The following is a 24,909-nucleotide window of genomic DNA, read 5'->3' on the forward strand; positions in this document are numbered from 1 at the left end:
TGTACTGTATAGAAAATATAGTCTTCCTATATGCAGAAAATGAACCAGAAATAGAAAGTACAGAAAATATGTTTCATGAGGAAAATGGGCAGTTTTTTACAAAAAGATCTGATCTCAGGATGCCTGGGTGGCTCAGCTGGTTAAGCATCTGCCTTTGGCTCAAGTCATGATCCCAGGGTCCTGGGTTCCAGCAGGCCTTGGGCTCCCTTCTCAGTGGGGAGCTTGCCTCTCCCTCTGTCTGCTGCTCCCTGTACTTGTGCACACTCACACTCTCTCTCTCTGACAAATAAATAAATAAAATCTTTTTTTAAAAAATCAGATCTCTGCTTTAGGTCACTTTTACAGTAATATGCAATAAAATGATTGTGTAAACTGAAGTCAAACATTTTGTTACATATTATAACATTGACCTTTACATGGAGAGAGAAACAAAGTGAAAGAAAAGCCTTTGAACAAACCAACTTTGGGGCCAGGAATGCCTTGACAGGAACAATGGGGTTCTTAAGTTTTGTCTTCCTCTTAGTCCTATACCTGCTGCAGGAGTCCAATACTTCCCTCATTCAGCTGAGTAACAATGGCTATGAAGGCATTATCTTTGCTACAGACCCTCGAGTGCTGGAAGATGGAAAAATAATTGAACAGATAAAGGTAAGAAAGAAATGGGGTTTCTATTTGAATTGTGGAGAAGGAAAAACATTGTTAATAATTATGGAAACATCTGAATGCTGCAGGAAGCTTAAAAGCATCATGGTACAGTAAAAATAATGTTGGAATGGCAGAGGAAATTGGAAGTTCAAGGTCGGGTTCTATCCTGTTTGACCATAAGACCAGAGACAAGGCCTAGAGCCTCCCTGATCCTCAGTTTCTTCATCTGTATTCAATGAGCAATTGAATTCATCTGTTCCTTGAACACTGATTTAATGAATACTTAGGACATAGCAGGGAGATGAAAGAGTGACTTAATTCCTTGCCCTAATTAATTATTTGCTCTCATGCAGTACACATTCTTTTTATATAATATAGACAATAAAAACATGCAAAATATAGCACGTCAGATGGTAGTACGTTGCCATGGAGTAAAGTAAATCAGCAAAGGGGGATAGCAGTGCTGGTGGGGCTGGGTGGGAGGCTAATGTGTGTTACTGTTTCATGTATGGCAGTCAGGAAAGGACTCACTGTTGATGGTGATATCTGAGTGGCAATCTGAGATGAGTAAGGGAAGAACCCACTGAAAACCTGGAAGAGGGAACAGTAAGCATGCTTGATGTGACCAGCAGGAGATGATGGCAAGGAAGAAGGATGGGGAGAACTGAACATGGGAGACACAGGAGGCACAGACCACTGGAAAGACTTGGGCTTTTCTTCTTCTGGGTGTTGTGAGAATCCATGGAAGGATTCTGGGCAGAGGAGGGGTATGCTCTTTCATGCATTTTCTGGTATCACTCTGACTGCAGTGTTGAAGAAATTCTGTAAAGGGCTTCTACTTATCATTCATCCTGTATGGCTCTATTACAGCACAGAGGTGTGAAGGGACACCAGGTAGGAAGCTATTGTAGGTGAGAAGTGGTGGTGACCAGGAATAGGGATATTGTGCTAGAGATCATTAAAGTGGTATAATTCTGAACATATTCTGAGGGTATCATAGACAGATTTGCTGATGGTTTAGCAAATGCTGATGGTTTAGCATGGGGGAGAGGGGGAGGGAAAAATAGAACTCAAGGAAGACTTCAAGGGTTTTGGCCTGAACATTAAGAAGGATGAAATTATCATCAGTTGAAAAGGTGAAGACTGTAAATGGGGGAAAAAATAGCAGGTGGGAGATCAGGACTTTTTATGAAGCATTTTGAATTTGAGATGCTTATTAGACATACATATAGATGGAGATAGGAATCTGAATTCAAGGGGGAAATGTGAGTGGAGATAAAAATCTGGGGGTCATCAGTGTGTAGAATGAGATTTAAAGCCATGGGACTAAATGAGTACATTAGGAAGTGCAGATGGAGAAGGGAAATTCTCCAAGACTACACCAAAGAATTTGATTTCTAAAGTTTCTTCTAATTATAGCATTTCACGTAATAAAGAGATTGGCGTTCCAGTCACGCAAATTAGCTCTGCCTGTCCCTGATATCAACAGTTACTAATCCTTTACATTCAATTCCTCCACTAGTGTATCCTTAGGCTCACTGATTTAGCCTTTTGTGTGTGTGTTGCTACCCATCAGAAGCTGATGTGCTTGACCTGGGTCGTGAGCAGGTGACTCTATGGCTGCCACTTATTACTCACTCTGAATAAACTCTTGAAGCATAGCGGTATTCATTTATTGATAACTTTTGAATTCCAGGGAAATATAAAGATTTCTTTACTGAAGAGCACAGGCTTGAATAGCAGTTAATTTAACTGATTCTGAATGATGGCTTCTTAGTATTCAGGAATAATCAGTCAGTTTCAAACTTTTCTGAACATTGGAAATCAGTATTTGAAAGAATTATTTATAGGGGGAAAAAGCTTATTAAAATGTCTTCTACTGAACACCACAAGTAAAAGTTCAATTATTAGTAGTTAGACATGCCTCTGGATTACACAATGTTTCCTAACATTTTTCCCAACCCTCTACAAAGTCTTTGCATTTATATTATGAGGCAACCTTGTGAAAATCTCTCATCCACATTATACAGAAGAGAAAACTGGTAGTTGGAGAAGTAAATAATTTTTCTAAGGTTACATTAAGTAGCACACAATTACATCTGAGATCCAATCCATAGGCTTTGAAGGCTGACAAATCTGGGCTTGAGTTCTGGCTTATATAAAGTAACAAAAACTACTCCTTTTTCTAACTGGTGAACCAACTTGAGGACAATAACTTACTTTGGGGATATTATCTGACCATAGTAAGATTCATGCTGAACTTACTCATAACTCATGATCTGAGATGTCAGTTGTCAATTTTCCTTATTCCTTTTATTCATGTGTCTTTTTGGTTTAAAAGTACTTATTTTTTTGAAATATAGGAATATAATAATATTAATTATCTTTGATCTGATTAGGATATTATAGGAATTCTGAGAAGGAATATTGAAAGAATATTATAGAAATTTTGCTCAGAAAGCCTGTGAGAACAATTATTAGGCACCCTACCATGCCTAAGGGATCATAGTCTTCTGACACAGGGGTCTGTAAAATCCCTCAATGACTTGAGAATATACCACTACCCAAGGCAGTTGCACAGAGCTAAAGATACTACAAAGTAAATGTAATCCCTTGGAGTTATGCAATGCACAACCCACACAACTGTATACAGCAACCTACTTTTCCAGTCTGTACCACAATTCAAATCACCATATATATTTTTTATCTCATAGAAGAATAGATAACAATTGCTCCAAGGAAAATGTGACAACTGGCTGATTATCTAAATATTCCAAAACAAAAAATGAGGAAAGGCATTCTTAAGGAACAGGTAAAGAATTGATTCATCCACTTTAGGTCAGTGATGAAGTAATTCCCAATCTACTTCAGCAGATCTCTGAAGCCCCTTTCCTAACTCTTAGCTTTCCTAACTCCAATTCTTTGGACCGTTCGTTCTCGGCACTCTGGCTTCTGACTGATCCCATGGCTCTGAACCCAATCAGTTTGCTGATAAATATGAGTCAGCATAATGGACTCTCTTCAAGAGAACAAGACAGAGAGCCCTGGAGTTCCTGAGGAAGAATAATTCTACTGTGGGCTTGTGTCAGGTCAGGAAGCATCATGGAGGAGAAGAGCCCATCCTGAAGGAAACAACACTGTTACAGGATATTGCCATCAAGACGAAGAGTTTGATATTGTCATCCAGCACCCTGGATCCCTCAGTTATTTGGTGGTTTTGATTATGTAGAATAGATCACCATTAAGAACATTCATCCATGTATTTCTCCTACTATCTCCCTTATCAATCATTACACTTTTGGGTTCAGGATACTGAACAGTATAAAGTGATATTTTCAGCTGCTCTAAAAAGCTCTGTATCTCCTATGAATTTTTCTATCACTCTACCCCCCAGCCCCAAATCCAGCTGCCTGGTCCTGGAGAGTAAGAGTATAATGAAAAAGCTCTTATGTCCCTTCTCTACAGGCTGTTTCAGCTTGCATCAGCTAAGGCTGCTCTCTATTAAGACTTATTAATGATAATGATACCAACCAGTTTTTTGACTGCCTATGTGTAGGGTACTATATAACTCATTTCATGTTATGTTCACCTTAAAGAAAGGTTGTAATAGTCCATTTAAAAGATAAAGAAACTAGCCTCAGAGTGTTAAATTGCTCAAACTCTATTACCCAGGAGTTGCTAATGCCAATATTGGAACCAAATAGATGACTCTATAGTCCAGGCCTTTGTAAGGGTAGTTGGGTGGCTTAGTCAAGTAAGTATCTGACTCCTGATTTTAACTCAGGTCATGATCCCAGGGTGGTGAGGTTGAACTCTGTGAGGGGGTCCATGCTGGTCATGGAGCCTGCTTAACATTCTCTCTCTCCCTCTGTCTCTCTGTCCCTCCAATCCCCAATGCTCACACACATGCACTCTCACTCTCTCTAAAAAGGAAAAAAAAGTCTATGTCATTTTACATCATTTTTCTTAACATCAAACAAAAGCATTTGCCTTTCAGTGAAGGGTTATAGAAAACTCAAAGCCTTTAATGTATAAGATTAAGATGTATTTTTGGACTGACAGTTAGCAGAGTGGGAACTGTGTAGCAGAGATCCTGCTCACTTGTCAGAGGCCAAAACATGAAAGCTACAAACACGTAAGAGGCAAAATGCTTCTCTTAAAAAATTATATTTTCTAATGATCCCCAGTTTTGCAGTACACTGATTGGTTTAGAGTTAAATGTTTTAGAACATTTAACCAAATGTTTCTATTTCCGATGTTTTAAAAATATTTTTAAACATTTTCAGGCTGATGTATTAGCTGCACCACCTACCTTCCCAGGTAGAGATGAACCATATACATATACTTCACAGCTTGTGAAGAAAAAGGAGAATACATTCATTTCACCCCTGACTTCATCCTTGGAAAAAAACAAGATGAATATGGACCATCAGGTAGGAATTTGCAAAATACATGCTTTGCAAATGATTCTAACATGCAACTTTGAATCCACGTTAAGCTTACAGGCCTTGGAGTCAGAGTCTCTAGGTTCAAATCCTGACTTATCAATTGTGTGTGACCTTGGGCAAATGACCTATTTTCTCTGTTCTTACCTCCTATAAGACAGTAAATAGAATGTTTCCTGCCTTGTGGAATTGTTGTAAACACTGAGTTAGATGATCTATATAACTGTAGACAGAACAATGTCTATAGTAATTTGAACACAGGACAACAATACATTTTTTTTATTTTAAATTTTTTATTTTTTATAAACATATATTTTTATCCCCGGGGGTACAGGTCCGTGAATCGCCAGGTCCACACACCCCACAGCACTCACCAAAGCACACACACCCCCAGCAATACATTTTTTAAGACTTACTTTTTAGATTTAAATTTTTTAGTTCTCCACAGCTGGATATTAATCAATCACCAGCTGCTTCCGTGGAAGACAAAGGTAAGGCGAGCTAGAAAGAGTCAGGATGCCAGTTCTTGGCCAAAAGAAAAGACTCACAAGCTGTTAGTTGCTGATATTATCATTCAACCTGTTTGGTTTAGCCAGATGAACTGTCTGTAAGTGATCACTCTAACCTAGAAAAACAACAATTTCATCTAGTTCAATCTAAAAGTTAAAATTATTGGTTCAAATGCACTAAAGCATATTGATACAAATCATTGTTAAAGGAAGGTTCAACTCACATGTAACATTCAGAGGAAATCTTCCTAAATCCTAAAATCTCCTTCTCCCATTACCTTTCAATGAGCACATAGTAAGTCTCTTGTCTCTGTCAAATGTTCAGCTAGCCCTGGTCCTTACTGTCACCTGGACCTGTTCCCCACCCTAACTTACAAGCTCTATCATCCTATCCCACCTCAATCTTATCTGTCCCTCAAACTTGAGTGTGATCATGTCTGTTCTCCTTGGCACCTCTAATCCTTTGCACCTTTCCTAGCTGGTATATCCAGCAAAATCAGTCATTTCAACTATAAGTGTAAATACCTCAATTCCCTCACCATTCATTTCCTTATGTTTCATTCAACTTGCCAAATCCTCTGTACTGAGTTTCTGGCCAGTTTCCTTTGGCTCCTGTTAATGAATTTCCAAGACTGTGAAAGAAAATTATAAAACTAATGCCATTATTATATAAACAGGTTTTCCAAGCTCAGGGAAGCTCTCAAATCTACCCAACAATATTTGAACTTACTTATTCTTGGGCCCCTTTCTTATTCCCCTTAGTAGCTATTTTCAAACTTCTGTTTTTCTCAAGGTCTATAACTACTCTTGGGGTGCCTGGTGGCTCAGTCGGTTAAGCCCCTGCCTTTGGCTCAGGTCCTGGTGTCAGGGTCCTGGGATCAAGAAGGGAGCCTACTTCTCCCTCTTCCTCTGCCTGCCTCTCTGCCTACTTGTGATCTCTCTCTGTGTCAAATAAATAAATAAAATCTTAAAAAAAAAAAGCAAAAAAAAAAAAAAAAAGCTCTACAACTACTCTTTCCAATCCCATCGGCAGATGCCCTGATTGAGAAAACAGAGCCCTTATAGTCAAGCTAATTAACATATCTCCTCACATAGTTATGTATCCTTTCCATTTTATTTTATCTTATCTTCTATTTTATTTTATGTTTGTGATGAAAGAACCTGAATCTACTCTCTTAATAAACTAAAGTGGGCATAGGAGGCAGGACAACCTGCCATGCACCAAATCCCTGTTGCAGTCACTGATATGAGGGCTTTCTCCTCCCATACTGAGAGGTACAATTTCACACTTATTAATCTGGTTCCATTTGCCTAGGAAACCTAAAACCTAAATATAATTTTTTACTGAAAACTTTCTTAAAATATTTGAGGAAGAATTTTGTCACTTGAATTATGATCATTTATTTGAAATGTTATTCTACAAGTAGACTGTCCATGAGTGGGCCCATCTCCACTGGGGACTGTTTGATGAATACAATGAAGAAGCACCTTTCTACAGTGCTAAGTAAAAAAAAAATCGAAGCAACAAGGCATAACCATTTAAATTTTCTTAATTACTTTAAGTTATAACTTCTTAATTTCCTTAGGTTGATTTCTTTTCAATGCCAATCATTCTTTTTTTTAATCCCATTGCAGATAATAGATGTGATGTCATCAAAGAGTGCTTTTCTGGGTTTCCTTCTTCTGTTTTTTTTTTTCTTTATTTTTCTCTCCTTCTTTTTTTGAAAATACACCTTACAGTAACTACTTATCTATTTAAAATACACATAACTTCAAGAGCCTTTGGTAGCCAATTTGGCATATTTTTATACCTCTCTACCATAGCTGCCAGAACTCATGTGTGCTGAAATTGTATTCTGTGTAAGGGGTTGTATAGTATATGCCAAGTCAAAATTATTTATACTACATAAGAACAAAAAAATGGTTAATAAATAGTAGTAAATGCACACTAAATTAAAAATCAATCTTCAGAGGGGCAGATAAGGATTTCTTGGGATTTGTAAAGTTCATTTAAAAATACTGATCTAAAAATATCATGGTTAATCATAGATGAGCCTCTTAGCTCTGAGATCAAGAGAGAAAAATGATTTTTGGTAGTTGGTTTAAATTAAATACCACCAGCTTAATCAATCTTAGATGCCCTGTTGGGTCTATGGACTTATCAGAAAAAGTATAAACTGAAAGATACTTGAGTTCATTGAAGGCCATTCCTCTGCTCTATTGTCCCACCAGTTTTAGCACATGTATTTAAGAAGTATTACATTGATTACATTTGTTTATATCATATTCCCCCTAAATGTCTAGTCTCTGCTATAGAATAGTCATCATGGTTGTTAACACAGATATCATTATGTTCAATGAGTTCTGGGACAACATGGCACCATTGCATACACATACACATATTTAGGAGAATACATATATTCTCCTAGAAGCATACACATATTTAGGAGACTCCCTAAATGACTGAATGAAATCTAGTAATTGCTTCTTAAATTTGAACTGGAAACACATTGAAAAGATGGGATACATTCACATTCCAGCATATATGTCACAAGCACTACAACCTGCGGCCAATTCCATGCAATAGCACTTATGTCAAAAATGTCCCTACCAGTAAAGACTACTGTCTTAGGCAGTACCTCAATCTTTCCTTTAAGCCACATTTCACTTTGGATCAAAATATCCCTGAAAAACCAAAACACTTGTAGCTATGTCATATCATATTCGTTTGGAGATAACTTCTTTGAAAAGAATTCTACAAAGAACTTCAAGCTAAGGTAGTACCAAGAGTAAATGTTTTCACAAGTTGCCCCTTCCAGGTGCCAATAGTGCATTTATCATCACAAGACCTCCAGAAGAGAAGTTTGGAAAAGGGGAGTCTCCAGCCATTATTATTAACAGGACAGCAGACAGCAGCAGCTTTAATCACAACAGGAAACTCAGCCTTTGCATATACTAGACATCCCACTTAAAATTTCTTTCTGCAATTTCCTGAAAAACAAAATTGCTCTGGTAGGAACCCTTAAGTGTTGCTGTCAAAAATAGAATGTGTATAGTACATAAGTAAGAATAAAGGTCTTGATATACAGGTCATTATTAAAAACCTTGATAGAGGGACGCCTGGGTGGCTCAGTTGGTTAAGCAGCTGCCTTCGGCTCAGGTCATGATCCCAGCGTCCTGGGATCGAGTCCCACATCGGGCTCCTTGCTCTGCGGAGAGCCTGCTTCTCCCTCTGACTCTGCCTTCTACTCTGTCTGCCTGTGCTCACTCTCGCTTGCTCTCTTTCTGACAAATAAATAAATAAAATCTTTAAAAATAAATTAAAAAAAAACCTTGATAGAAAGACTACTTAAGATTTTCAAAAATTTTAATTGTTAAGTTGCCTCAAAGACTGATTGTTACATATTTTCAGATGTTCCACAGGCATTACTGGTATAAACAGAGTTTATAAGTGTCAAGGAAACAGATGTACAATTAGAGCATGCAGGATTGATTCTGAGACAAAACTGTATGAAAAAGATTGCCAATTCTTCCCTGATAAAGAACAAACTGAAAAGGCAACCATAATGTTCATGCGAGATATTAATTCTGTAAATATGCCAACTGTAATTTAACAGCACATATTTATATTCAAAGGAGATGTTATCATCTTTATAAAATATTTGTGCAGGTTACCTGATAAATTAGATGTATTAATAATAGAGTTCTTTAAATATTAACTGGCCTATGGAAAGCACAACTACTGTTAGCTAACTAGTGTTAGCTAGCTACTGTTAGTTATTATTACAATTATTCAAAATCTGTTACTATTATATGATTCCTTAAACAAATCTTATTTCATTAAATAAATGATATATTTGCCAAACATATTTTTTGTTTCTCATATTTGTTATTGAATCTTAAATGCGTTGTATATAAAAAGTTTCTTTCACTTTATTAACCTTTTAAGTTGTTGAATTCTGTAATAAAGAAAACCATAGCAGAGGAGCTCCAAGCCTACAAAACAAAATGTGCAATTCCAGAAGTACATGGGAGGTGATCAGCAATTGTGAGGATTTTAAAAACACAACATCTTTGGTGGCACCACCCCCTCTACCTGTCTTCTCACTGCTGAAGATCAGAGAAAGAATTGTGTGCTTAGTTCTTGATAAGTCTGGAAGCATGAGTGTAAGTGTATGAGCCCATTTTCCCTGGATGTGGGGACACAGAAGTGATTGAATAGCTAAGAATACTCTGAACACTACCTGCTTGTTCTAAGTTGCATGGTGGCCCAAGTTGCATCCTACAATGATGATCTCAAGAGGAGCAGTAAATATTGTAAATGAAGAAGTGTGGCAATAGAGTTAAAAAGTCCTAACCCAAGATCCAGCTCCAGAAAATGGAGAGTTTATTGAGAGGCACTTTTAGACCCTTTAGTAAAGCCTTAGGATCAGAACTAAAGATTTTTAACATGGACATGCTTTCTACTGGAAACACTTAATAGACATGAGGAGAGAGTGTATTAGGGCCCCTGAACTCCATTCCAAGTCAAGGAACAAGATCAACCAGGAGAATTGTTAATATGGCTTTACCTTATTTGCATAATCTATATAAATGACCTCTTTATACTCAAAGACACAGACAAAAATCATCACTATAATGAAGATACAGTCAGATTCAGCCATTCATTCCTTCTTCTATCATTCAGTGAATGGAGGGCACTGTGCAGGGCTCTAGGAATAGAACTCATATCCTTAAAGAGTTCAGAGTTGAAAATTTTCTCTCTCTTCCCCATTATCTGGTTAACTCATACATATTGGACTCTTGGCTGGACTAATGGTCCTTCTGCCAGTCGCCCACAATGACCTGTGCAAACCTTTATTACCATATATTATATTGAAATTACACATTTCTCTCCCACTAGATTAGGAACTCCTCTAGGACTTGAAGCAGTGTTCTCTTCATCTTTGCATTCCTTTTGCCTGAAACGGAGTTTATCATGTATAAGTACTCAGTAAATAATTGCTGAAATGGACTACAAATGAGTGGACATATGTGATAAGGGACCCAGAAGGATGGCACATTTGAGGCAGAACAGAAATGTCTTCTAACAAAAGGGGCCTGGGTGGTTACTGAAAAGCACAGAAGATGACACAGTTGAATGAAATAATCCACAATAGCAGAGTTTCAGAAAGAGCATCAGAATGCTGGGAACCTATCCATAGATTTGTTCTAGGAAGTGTTGCTGGGGAGAGAGGAAGCTCCTTATTGGGAAAAGATGAGCAACCTCTTTTGGACAAGATACGGGTAGAGATAAGTTTAAGGGTAAAACAAAGGGGTAGAGAGAAAGCCCTCAAAGATGGAGATATAAGAGCAGTTTTTCATGATGACTTTGTTCTAGGTAGTTCAGAGGGAAATTTGGATTGTGTTGGGGGTGGGGGGTACCACAGATCAGTTGGTGATGAGGGACTGGAAAAGACAAACGCATGAAAGGGCTTACATCCTGGGCATTCACCTAGGAAAGAGGGATGTGAATTTTAAAGAGTTCTTTGGTAATTAATTCCAATTAATTCCATTTAATCCATTGGTAGGGAAGTGGTGAGGAGAGGTTAGGAGCAGAAGAGGAAATGGGGGGAGAGAGGTACTGACACTCTCAGATTGCAGCTGGAGTAAGTTTCATCTTTTGGGAAGTCCCCAAGTGGAAGGGGAATTTCAGTCTCTAGATGGAGTCCTTGATAGTCTGGTTTGATACTGTGGGATCTGGGGAGCGTTTTCATCTTGACACAACTGGAACAGAGGATCCCAGGAGTTATTAGGCAGTCTCTAAGGTGTGAGTCACCACCCCCCAATTCCAACCCAACCCCCACCCTATCCTTCACCTCTAATTTGGGTGCTTAGCAGCCAAGAATACCTTAGTTAAAGCCTACGTTCCTTACTATGCCATAAGTGTTCCCTAATATGTATAACTATATTTTTCAGTTTTATCAATTGAAAGAAAATTGTGTTCTTTAATAACACTAATTACTACTGGTAAAAAATTAACAACAAATACTATTCACTCATTTTACATAATCTGCTATTATTTCCCAAATGAAAACGCTTTGGTTGTTTTTCTTGATCTTTTTTATTCAGGGTTTTAATCGCCTGAATCAAATGAATCAAGCAACAAAACATTTCCTGCTGCAGACCATTGAAAATGGATCCTGGGTGGGAACGGTGCACTTTGATAGTACCACCAACATTAAAAGAAATCTAATCCAAATAATAAGCAGCAAGGAAAGAAACAACTTCTTGGAGAGCTTAACTACAGAAGCTAATGGAGGAACTTCCATCTGTGCTGGAATTAGATCAACATTTCAGGTGCAAACCATATTGAAAATTAGTTTGTTCTTTTTTTAAAAAATAAGGTTTAGTTTGCATACAATACCTTACTAGTTTCATAGTGATTTGATATTTTTATACATTATAAAATGAAAAGTCGGGACGCCTGGGTGGCTCAGTTGGTTGGACGACTGCCTTCGGCTCAGGTCATGATCCTGGAGTCCCGGGATCGAGTCCCGCATCGGACTCCCAGCTCCATGGGGAGTCTGCTTCTCTCTCTGACCTTCTTCTCATTCATGCTCTCTCTCACTGTCTCTCTCTCAAGTAAATAAATAAAATCTTTAAAAAAAAAAAAAAAAAAAAAAAAAAGAAAAGTCTAGTTAACTACTTGTTACTATACAAAATTATTCCAGTATTAGTAGCCATATTCCCTATGCTGTACATTATATCTCCATCACTTATTTATTTTATGACTTAAAGTTTGTACCTCATAATCCATTCACCTAGATTCTTTTTTATTTAAATTCTATTAGCCAGTGTATAATATGTCATTAATTTTTGATATAATGTTCAATGATTCATCAGTTGTATGTAACACCCAGTGCTCATCATATCAAGAACCCTCCTCAATGTCCATCAGCCAGTTACTCCATCCCCCCACCCACCTCCCCTTCCACAACCTTCAGTTTGTTTCCTGGACTCACGGTTTGTTTCCCTCTCTGTTCCCTTCTGCATCCCAATGCTCATAGCAGCAAAGTCCATAATAGCCAAACTGTAGTTTCTTCTTTTTGTATGATTAGGACATTTTTATGTTAAATGCTGCCACACATACATACTGCCTAATTTTAACATGACTAATACAAAGAAGCACAGGACTAAGCTTATAGAAAAAAATTATTGAATTATTTTTTAATGGATCAGTAAATCAATGAATAAACTGATGGGTAAATAAATGACTATTAAAATGCCACTAGAGTATAAACCAAATCAAGTCAGGGCTTTGTTTTGTTACCACGAAGTAGTCGGTATTCAATAAATATTAAATAGATATGTGTGTTTGGGCAGCAAAACTTGACAACTCCTAAGACAATGAAGTAAGTTATATGGTATGATTCCACTTTTGGCCAATCTTCATTTCAGTTTCTATGACACTCAGCTGGGGAAAACTGAAGTTTATCAAAGCAGATGTAGCAGGGGCTGTTAGTCATGATTAGGGTCAAGAATACTGGTCAGAACATGAATTTTAACATCAGAGTACTGGCTCTACCACCTACTACTATGTGATCTTAGGCAAAGTTTGCAATCTCTTCGGACTCCCAGTGACTTATCTATAAAATATAAGAAAACACGAATGCCTATCTCATAGTACTATTATGAAGATTAAATAAAATGCTATATTTATGTATACAGAAAAATATTATATAGTAAATATATATTTCACAAATGTCATAATAATTACAATGGTCATGCATATTTGGATAAAAATAAGATTCATAATTATATTCATATATATTCATTATATATTCATAAATATATATTTCACTCAGACTTGTAAGGGAGTGTGATGGGAATGCTGTATAAATGCAATAAATGTATAAAGCATTTTCTATCTTTTAGTCTGATTTTAATGTATGTCAGAGCATATTTCACATATATTACAATATATAAAAGCCATTGTTCACCTAAAAACATGCAAAAATTATGATGAGTCTGGTCACTCTGTTCCCTGACACCAGCTTTATTAGGAATATCTAAATTCTAAATTCTTTTGTTTTTTTATTTATTTAAATTCAATTAATTAGCATATAATATATTATTTGTTTCAGAAGTACAGGTCTATGATTCATCAGTTTTATATAATACTCAGTGCTCATTATCCAAACCCTCTTCTGCAAATCTATACACACCTCCACTTCAAGTTCATGAAAGCCACTGATAATGTCATTTGTTTATAACCAAAAATAAATTCTTTTTATCCTCTCTTATAGGCACCCAGATTCAGCACTCTGAGTTTCAAACTATTTGGCTTTATAAGAAATGGGTTCAAGCCACAAATAGAACTCAATTTCAATAAATAAAATTCATGTATTCTCTGAGCACCACTAATACTCTTAGTTTTGTGCTCATTACTACTAGAGGTAAAATAAAAGTTATATAACAAGATTCCTAATCTTGACCTGTTTAGAACTTTCCATATCTTTTCTTTATAAACATACTAACGGTTCCCTAATTTGAAATCATTAACCTTTTTTAAAAGTAGAGGTGGAGGGTATTAAGATGGTGGGTATTAAGGAGGGCACGTATTGCATGGAGCACTGGGTGTGGTGCAAAAACAATGAATAGTTACACTGAAAAGAAATTAAAAAAAAAAAAAGTAGAGGTGGAGTTTTAAGGCACCTAGCTGTATATGCAATAAATTTTATACACTAAAGTCTTGTTAGAGTGCCATCTAGTCAGAGAAAGCAGAGAACTATTTAATGCTACATTCTGCAGCTATATTTTTGGTATCTGATTGACCTGAGTCCTCAGACTGAAATGTCATTGTCATTTAACCTGCACCCACATAACTTCATTTGAGCAAACATTCCCTGCAGCAGACAGACAGAAAATAAAATCATGTTTAAGTTCTCCTAAAAGTTGTTGATTGTAGATTCTATTATTTAAAGCAGATGCTATCTCTTCTTTTCTGCACACTTTTATTTTCTCCGCACATTTTTTCTAGTATCCTGTAAGTCTTTTGGTCTAGGAACACCAATAGTTATGCTCTGATTGTATCTGCAGGTAATTAGAGAAGTATACCCTCAAATAAATGGATCTGAAATTGTCTTGCTGACTGATGGGGAGGATAACTCTGCAAAGAACTGTATTGATGAAGTGAAACAAAGTGAGGCTATCATTCATTTGATTGCTTTGGGACCATCTGCTGATCAAGCCATCATAGAGATGAGTGCTATAACGGGTGAAATATGACCCATATATATAAGTCCTTTGATAGCAATGCATAAGTGTAAAGGCTCACAATGATTTCTCTCAAGCTCTTGCCCTGTAGGTGCTCTGCAAGACCTTGAAACCAGGGTCAAACCAGACCTGATCTCTGTTCACAAGGTGCTCACAATCCAGCTGGCTGGAGAGACATAAAAAACTACTAATCAAATAGCATAATCAGATAACATCCCTTCATGACAGGAGAAATATACAGAAATAAGGCACTATGTGAGCAGAGGAACCATAAATTCTCCCAGGTTTGTACAGAGTCAGAGAAAGAAGGAATGAAAGATGAGGTGACTTCTGAGCTGGGCCTTGAACAAGGTTTACTTTTTCTGGAGACAGGAGGAGTGCGAGAAGATGATCAGGTCATGAGCAAAAAAATCATGTTGGGTGATAGTGGAGAGATAGTGGGAAATCCATGAAACCAGGGCATAGGCTTTGGGATTGGGGGTAGGGGCCAGATGGGATTAATAGAGGCTCAGGCTGAAAAAATCTAAATAACAACAAAATTTCCTGATGAACTACAGGGTAGATGTTATCTTGGGTACAGAGACTGAATGAAAATGGACCACATGTTTTCAGTGCCTTCTTAAACGTAGTAGAATAAACAAAATTTATAACATTGTGAATATGAATTATTGTATTGGGTTGACTTCTAATGCTACCAAATATATACTTGTTTTTTAATGCTTAGTTGCACAAACTTCCATCATTTCAAAGTACTTTCATGGCCGTTATAAAATTTATTTCTGTTCCAAGGGTCCATCTCAATTTGTCTCTATTACATACCACTTTTCTATCTCCCCACTGCCAGTTATTGTCAGGATACCTCAATATGACAGCTCTTCAACTTTTCTGAACTGATTCTGACCCACTTTGGCTGAAAAATCTGAAGGCCAGAACTACCATAACTGTATCTTAAAAGTCAATAATTACCCTAAAGGGCAGCATAGTTTGTGAGCTCTAATACATGGAATTATAACATCTTCTTTCATATTCTGTGATTATTTCACACATTTCAGCCAGGAATATTTCTGTAAGTGGGATATAAAGACTGCTTACTTTTCCTAGTTATGACAGTTTTAAATTAACATTTTATTGTTAATCTTTACACATACTTGACTTTGTTCTATATTAATAATATATACTGAAACTATGATTTTGTTTACCCTGCTACCTTATTAACCATTAAAATGTGATAGGTATGTATTTTCTAGAAATCAGCCTACTTAATGTATTTAATTTTAGGAGGAAACCATTTTTGTGCTTCTGATGAAGCCCAGAACAACAGCCTCATTGATGCTTTTGGGGCTCTTGCATCAGGAAATACTGATCTTTCCCAACAGCCTCTTCAGGTCAGAGTCACCACTCCTCAGGTCTTTGTGTTTACATTTAGCCATAACCAAAAAAATAATTCAGTTGTTACAAGTTTTGAGTCCTATATTTTTCTAAAAGTACACTTTTAATTAAAATTAAAATTTCAGTATGAAATAGAAATTATTTTTTAAATATGACTAAATTAAGTAGTGAAGTATATATGTATATATATTTTTTCTTTTCCCACAGAGTTTGGTTAAGGGATAACATCAAAACTCAACCATGTTAAATTTTCTGCCAAAAATAGACTTTGTCTTGTAAGATAGCTTTCATTTGTCTATGAATGCATAGAAGTATCTCACACTTCCAAGATTTCCTCTACTTGTCACTGCTGTGAAATAGATTTAAATTAGATGAATGCGTTTAAGAACCCAGTTTGGAAATGGAAACAAAGTATCTTGGAAATAATTTATCAGAAAAAAGACAGTGAATTATCATTGCATATCTACAAATTTAGGGCTTATCTTACTTCTTCAACCACTTTTTTCACTGACTTTTTATTTTATTCATCTCTCTTCTGAATTCTACTTCTTTTCTCATTTGTGTTTCAACAATACCACCATTTTCTATTTAGATTAAAAAATTTTGACAACTTCCTTCATTCTTCATTCACATCTCATGTAAAATGTCAACACAGCCTGTTTCCTTCAAAATATTTTTACAAAATTATTTCTATCAATATCCATTCCTACCAAGTGTGTATCATGTAATTTCACCTTCCAGTTCACTAAGTCACTTTCCACATTACAACTTGCCAGGATCACCAAAACAAATCTATTTTCCTCTATTCTCCAACAATGAAGAGTAAGAAGGTATAAGATTCAGAGTTAAGACAATATGTGCAGATCGGTTTGGAAGTTGGGTCTGCAGTCTGCAGCCTCACCCTGGAAGTAGTTTAAAAATTGATCTGAGATCTAGCTTGGCAGTGTATGGAGAATAAACTGAAAGAGAATAAAGTTCATTTATTCTCCAGGTTTCAATCTGGATGACTGAGAAAACACTGATAAAATTGACATGTAAACAGGGAGAAGTGATTTTGAGGCTATTATTTTCGGCTCTATTTTAACCTTGGGTTTTGAGTGGATTGTGGGACATTAAAATGGAATACTCCAAAGGGGTTTTAAAAGTAAGAGCAAAATATGGGATATCATCCAGAAAGGAGGCACATGCATGCAGAATACACTCAAAGTTTCAAGAATGGCTTTCTAAATGATGTGGAAAGGGCAGAAATTTCTGTTCCCCTCACCTGTAATGTCTATAGGTCCTTAAGTAGAGAAATAACAAAAATAAAAGAAATTTTTGAAATGTTAACCTGGGTTTGTGTAAATGATATATAGGTCTTGGGAGAGAATAGTGAGAATAGTTAGAGGTATGTAGCAATAATCTGAGTAGATGGGAACCTGAATTTGGATGGTGGCAGCTAGAATACAGAGAAAAGGCTGCATCTCACTCTTTACTCAGTCATTTCCCCCTAGTACTACCATGTAGCCAAAGCCTTCCAACTGTCTTAGACTTTCCTCATGGGGTACCTGAAAAAGTTACTCAATTCAGATGTAACTTGATAATACTTGGTCCACTCAAACACATGCTCACTTCACATAGGACTGAGATTTTTGTCATTACAATGATGTCTCAGTGGTAGAATTCACTCTCTTCTATCAGCACTGGTATGAAAATATTTTTGTTTAAGACTGGTTTAGAATAGAAAAGACACTTCCCATCATTCCTAAAATGACACACTTAGGGAAAGCACCTTCTTGGTCACTGGACAGACTTGGCTTTCCTTGATGAAGAGCCACCCACAAAGACTTGAAAAACTTTCTTCAAAGCTCCTCTCAGAGAACATCCTATCTTTCACATCTCTTTACAGGATTCCAATCCTCACAGTTTGTCCCCTTTCCACTCTTGTTGGACATGTTTATTGTCTGATGCTACTCATTCCATTCATTTGTGAAAATTATTCAAGATTTCACATCAGGAGAAAAATCCATGTTTCCTTGTCTCATTATTTGCTGGTCCTGATTGTCTCTCTTGAGGCCCCTCTCTACTGTGTCTTTACTCAAATACTCTAGCCACCACAATAAGTATTTTTTTATAGTTAATCATTTAGATGGATAAAACTGAGGATAAAACACACACACACGCACACACACACACACACACACACACGCATGTGCAGACACCTATACCCTACAGCTAATTCTTCTCTGAGGCTGTAGCATTCTTCACTGCTAAAGACTTGAGTGGGTGTTTGCCAAGACAATGCAAAAAAATAATAGGGTCATATCTCCAACTCTAAAACCCATTCTCCTGCTTTAAAGCTTTTATTATACGCTATCCTTTCCTGAGACTCTGTATTTCACACTATCTGACTGTCACATCCCAGTCAGCTTTCAGAGAGATCACAAGCCTAAAGTAGGATGCACTATATAAGCTTGTTCTCAGGTCAGAAATTAAAAACTTCATGAAAAATGAAAACAGAATAAAATTGTTCTCTTCTCTAGTCATTAATTTTTAAAATATATTTAAACAGCTTGAAAGTATGGGATTAACACTCAACAATAATCCTTGGATGAATGGCACTGTAATAATTGATAGCACTGTGGGAAAGGACACATTCTCATCACATGGACCAGACAGGCTCCTGTTATTTCTCTCTGGGATCCCAATGGAACACCAATGAGAAATTTCACAGGGGATGCAGTTTCCAAAAATGGCCTATCTCAGTATTCCAGGAATTGCAGAGGTAAGCAGTTAGCTTTTAGGCTTCCTCCCACATTTGTTTTATGGTGAAAATAAATGCTTTATGGTGAAAATAAATATGCTGAAAATACATTGTTTACTATAACAACTATGGGTGTCAATATTTGTATTATCTTCAAAATTATAATAAAATAGAATGTAATTCCTATGCCTATGTGGTCTCCAAAATTATGATAGCAGGAAAAAGGAAGAAAAAATGTATACATTAGGGGAAACAGAAGGAAAACAAATTAGGTAGGCTAAGAACTTTAAAGAGGCAATGAAAGGAGAATCTGTGCAAATTGGTGTTTAGATAGCTATAGAGTCATTCTTTAGTACCATCACCAGATCATAGGATCTATGGACAGCGAGGTCAAAGAATAAGGCCAAGATCAAGGCAAACTTTCCCAAACTTATTTTTCCCAGTGTTTGGACATCATGCATGACAATAGCCAGGATGCCCTGTCTAAACTGCCTCAGTTCTCCTCCTTTACCCTCAAAACTCTCGAAAACCTGTGTATTCAGTAACATGCTTATAAAATTTATTTCAGAGTTGGATAGTGAAAACACAGAAAAGCCTGATTTTGACTACTTACTATATTTCTCCTGAATTTTTAGGTGGGTGTTTGGACTTACAGTCTTCAACCCAAAGCATACCCAGAAACATGAACTATTACAGTAAATTCTCAGGCAGCCAATTCTTCTGTGCCTCCAATCACAGTGAATGCTAAAATGAACAAAGACACAAACAGTTTTCCCAGTCCAGTGATTGTCTATGCAGAAGTTCTACAAGGGAATGTGCCAGTTCTTAGAGCCAATGTGACTGCTTCTATTGAATCAAATAATGGAAAAACAGAAGTTTTGGAACTTTTGGATAACGGTGCAGGTAATTCACAGTTTTTTATGAATAAGTCTGTAATTTCATAACTCAGGATATGTTATGGGTCCCTGCAGCAGTATGGGGCAGTAGGACAGACACCAGAAGAATTGATGTAAATTATGGATGAACAGGAGGACCAGCAGGAAATTCTGTCTGCATAAAACCTATGAAGTACACATCAAGTGTCCTACATATAGTAAGCACTCAATAAACGTTATTTACTGTCAGTATTATTTTGTCATCTGTACAACCAATGTCTGTTATCAGTCAGGAAGGTCTGATTCAGGAAGTTGAGAACAGCAAGAATTCCGAACAATAATTTCTTAGGCACAAATCACTAAGAAAGCCCAGGCGGAGTGAGTGAAACACAAGCAAGCAGATGGCGTTAAGTGATAGAACTTGAGCCCCTGGCAGAGAAGGGGGAAACAGGTAAGAGTAATTCCCAGCAGCTGGAAAAAAGTACAACATGTAGTCTCGGGAACTGAGGCCCAAGGACAGGTAGAACCACCAAAACAGATGCAGACATCTCTAGAGCATCAGATACCAGGTCTGAAAAGCAGAAAACAAGACACAGAGTTGGCCATGCTCTGTTTCCCTGGTCTGTATGGGTGAACAGTACCTTTTTCCCAGACTCTGGATTGTTCTGGGAACTGATCCTTCTTTTGAGAGGGCAGTGAGCAAGGAAATTACCATACTGATAACCTTCTGAGTTGTCAGAATTTTCTATCAGTATCTTTTGCAATGTAATTAATTCAGTCAATTTATAATCCTATCATCAAATAGCATATGCCCTGTGAAAAATTTAGAAGGTAAAAATGTTCTTTGGTGCATCTATGTGCCATCATCGGATATAATAATATTTTCCTCAACTATTTCCTGAGTTTTCCTCTTTTCCCAAACCCTGACATGCTACATTAAAACTTAAGCTGCATCTTGCTTCATTTCTCAAGGTTTCACCAGATGGCTACTGGTATGCCTTTACCTAAGAATGTGTTGGTGATAAACAATGACTTGGAGCAGAAGTTCTCAAAGTTTAGCCTGCAAAGGAATCACCTGAAGGGCTTGTTATAATACAGAATGCTACGCCCTTCCCTCGAAGATCTAAGTAATTTGCATTTCTAATATGATCAAGAGGCATGCAGGTAGTGCTTGTCTAAGGATCCCATTTCAAGAACTGCTGTCTTAGAGGTTGAACCCCTGAGAAAGGTGTTTGCAATTTGATGAATAACTCTAGTATTGGTGATACCAAGAAATATACTTATGATATAATATTCCTTAGCTCACCTAAATGTTTATTCTAATAATAAATGGGGGTTTTCCATCACCAGACCAGGGAGTTAATGGATCATAGAGCAAGAGGTAAGGATATAAAAACAAAACAAAACAAAACAAAAAGTAGCTGAAGTCAAAGTAAGTCATTTTGAGGTGACTACGGTAAGAATTAAATCCTACGCAGATGCTTTTTCTTAGTGGAGATCCTTTTGATTTGAACAGGAGATGAGATAATTATGTGTTTAGGTAAGAGCTGTAAGAAAACCAGTTGGCTAAAATATGTAAAAAAAGTACTATAATAGTCTGCATAGAAGCTGATAAAGTGAAGGTATTTACTACACATATATAAGTACCTGATTTATATATATATGCATATATACAACAAAAATGTATATCAATTTAACAAGATACTGGTTGGTAAAGCATAATAGAAATATTCCCTAATGAGTCAACCACAAAATAGCCTGATTGAGGGGATGTGCTTATAAAGTCCATATGCTTGGCTTAGAAAATGCACAATTTTTCTTTTTCTTTACAATAGTACTTTATTCCTTCATTTCTATGACAATGTACCGATTCTTTCAAGAATTATGGGGTGTACTCCAGATATTTTATAGCTTATTCAGAAAACGGCAGATATAACTTTAAAGTACGGGCTCACAGAGGGACAAATGTGGCTGCACAATACTTACGGCATCCACTAACTAGAGCTGCACATATACCAGGATGGGTAGTGGATGGTAAATAATGATATCTGATATCTGGCTTGAATAATTGTGAGTTAACATGATTAAAGCTTCGAAAATTTTACAACTCAAAGTACAGCTTTTCTCATTTCTGAAATGAAGTTCTCAGTCATACTGTGTTTGCCTCCGAAATAACCTAAGCTTTGGTATAGGGTCTGGCATCTAGCAAGCACTCAATAATTGTCAGCCATTATATATTAGTTTGGAGCACCAAACCAATGAGAGACCAAAAGAACCCCTCTGGCTAGAAGTGCATTTTTATCCTGTTAACCTGCTAGTTTCGCTTCTGTACAAACGCTTGCTTTTTTCGCGCCTGCGGGCCGCCTGAACCAATCCGCTGGCGCCAAGTATGCCTGTTCAAACTGTCAACCAATCAGCTCAGCCCCACCCGAAACTTGTTTGTATCTGTCTATAAAAACCCTGCACCAACCCAGCTCTGGACCTCTCCGTGTTATCGGCAACCAGCGGTGCAGAGGTCCAGGTTCGAACCTGCAATAAACGACCCTTGCTTGCTGCTTGGCTTTGACTCACGTCTCTGGTGGTCTTTTAAGGTGGGAGTAATACTCAGTTGGTATTTCACCAACATCAACAACAATATATCAAATTTCTAACTCAAGATGAAGAAAAACAGGTTAATGTGTGTAAAAATGGGTTATGTACCTAAATACACGCTTGTGGCAGAATTTATTTTTCGGGTTACATAGATACCTGATTCAGTTTATAAAGATACTAAATAAGTAAATATTTATTTTGAATGTTTTTAGTAAGTCAAAAGCAAAAATGTGTAGAGTAAGATGATGACTATTTGGATTAAGAATGCATTCTTTGTTAGCTTTCCTTCAGCTTGTCCCTTATCTTATGACCTTTAGGGGTTCTCTTTGGCAATCGGAATATAACTTGAAGTATTATTCCTTAGACTTGTAGCAGGGAGGAAGAGAGAAGCCTGGCACAAATGGTTTAAAGGGAAACAGTAAAAATTTCCCCAGGTTTACTCCTAGCCTGAAGATAATTTGAGAAATAAAGCAATTGTTTTTTAAAGGACATATATTGAATTATATAACATTATTCCCATTCAGTGCAGCTTTAATTCTAAAGTGATTTGTTATCCAATTCTATCCCACAATATCCTGGTCAGGATGCTAAAGAAAAAATTCTGCCACCAATTGGATGTTTATGACTCTGTCACCAAACTTAGTAAAATGTGACTGTGTACATTTCATATTTCACTACATATGAAAAAAGGGGAGGAGCAGGGAAATGTAGAATGAGGAATTTAATTCATTTAGTTCTAAAAATACTAGTATAGACTTTCTCATTAAATACTGCAAATTTTTAATGCAGGAAAAATTGAAGGGAATCCACCAAGAGTTGAAATTGACGAGGATACTCAAACAGCCTTGGAGAGTTTCACTAGAACAGCATCTGGAGGTGCATTTGTGATTGCAAATGTTTCAAAACTTTCCTTGCCTGACCTGTACCCACCAAGTCAAATCATGGACATTGAGGCCACCTTTGAGGGGGATGGGATCAGTCTAACATGGACAGCACTAGGAGATAATTTTGATGTTGGAAAAGGTAAGGATGAAATGACATGTAGTGTTGATTAAGTGAAAGGTGCTCATGGCAAAAGCAAGGGTATAAGCGTAGATGGGAGGAGAAGAATTTTTAATTAACTGCTCAGTGAAGTATTAATTTTATAATCTGATATTTTCAAATCAATCAAACATGACACATTATAAAGTGGTACACATTTCGGACAAAGAAGATAGCATTTAGGAGTTTAAAAATCAATTAAGCTTTCACTGAAAAATTAGTAAGACTTTGGCTATGAGTATAAGCTTTGCACAACTAAACATTTTTGAGGAGAATGGATAAAAAAGAATTTAACATGATATTCTCCAGTTTCTAAGATATACCTAATTTTTTTTTTCTTAGCTGAACAGTGTATCATAAAAATAAGTGGAAGAATCCTGGACCTAAGAGACAATTTTGATAATGCTCTCCAAGTAAGCATTACTGATCTGTTACCAAACGAGGCCAACTCCAAAGAAACCTTTACATTTAAACCAGGAAATATCTCAGAAGAAAATACAACTCACATATTTATTCCCATTCAAAGTGTGGATAAAAGCAATTTGAGATCAAAACTATCCAACATTGCACAAGTAGCTTTACTTATTCCTCAAGCAGAACCTGGTTCTGATGAAAGTCATCCTAATTCCGGAATTAGCATTTCTTCTTTGGTGTTGTTAGTGGTTGGATCTGTGGCAGTTGTCAGTTTTATTTTAAGTGCCACCATTTGTATCATACACAAGAAAAAAATTTCAAGAAGACCTAGAACAGGATTTTAAAAAACACAACAAAAAACTGAATTTCTAAGTTCATTCTTGTGACCATGAATTCATAAAAATAATTTTAAGAGTTCTAATAGGGATACTTTGATTAAATATAAATGTCCAGGGGTACTTGGAAAATTGATAAGTTAATATTAAAGTTCAAATATTTTGTTTATTTATTTGTCATAAAGAATGATGAATAAAGATTTTTTATATTGATACCTGATATTCATGTTGATTTTCTGATACAAAAGTTATCTAGAACAAAAATTCAAGAAGAATAAATAAATTAAAGAACAATAAATTCTGTCAAGAAGTTAAAATTATCTATTTCAGTAGCCAAAATTCAAGTGTAGGAGAGCAAGTAAATAATACGTGAGAAAAAATAAATTTGGTCTTGGTACTTTTATGTTTAAATTGATATTATTGCTTTCACCTAAAGTCTCCACTTATATACTAATATATATAAAACAAGAATAAGTTCATGTTTACTATAATTCATTGACATGGAAAATACTAGTAAATAAAAATCAATAACCATCTGTCAAACCACAGTTTTTCCTGATTTCAGCTCAATACAATCATTCATATATATATATATTTTTTTTCCAGTTAAAAAGCCATTCCTCCCTGTGTACTTTTTCTTTTATTATAGGAAAGAATTATTGA

General features: G+C 36.4%; 1 protein-coding gene across 1 annotated transcript; it reads left to right on the top strand.

Moving 5' to 3' along the window:
• Positions 1-492: 492 nt before the first annotated feature.
• Positions 493-24,210, top strand: LOC132002082 (calcium-activated chloride channel regulator 4-like; the record flags this gene model as incomplete). Its single annotated transcript, XM_059377098.1, is given in 19 exon segments — positions 493-648; positions 4,712-4,780; positions 4,932-4,983; positions 4,986-5,089; positions 7,030-7,101; positions 7,103-7,128; positions 9,012-9,189; positions 9,334-9,343; positions 9,549-9,766; positions 11,711-11,938; positions 14,681-14,858; positions 16,136-16,242; positions 18,798-18,882; positions 18,885-18,973; positions 18,975-19,010; positions 19,625-19,892; positions 21,728-21,898; positions 23,246-23,479; positions 23,840-24,210. Coding segments are annotated over 19 exon segments (2,652 nt in total), but the record flags the coding sequence as incomplete, so codon positions are not given.
• Positions 24,211-24,909: the final 699 nt, after the last annotated feature.

Source organism: Mustela nigripes, chromosome 14 (genome assembly GCF_022355385.1).
Source record: "Mustela nigripes isolate SB6536 chromosome 14, MUSNIG.SB6536, whole genome shotgun sequence".
In the NCBI taxonomy this organism is placed as follows: Eukaryota; Metazoa; Chordata; class Mammalia; order Carnivora; family Mustelidae; genus Mustela; species Mustela nigripes.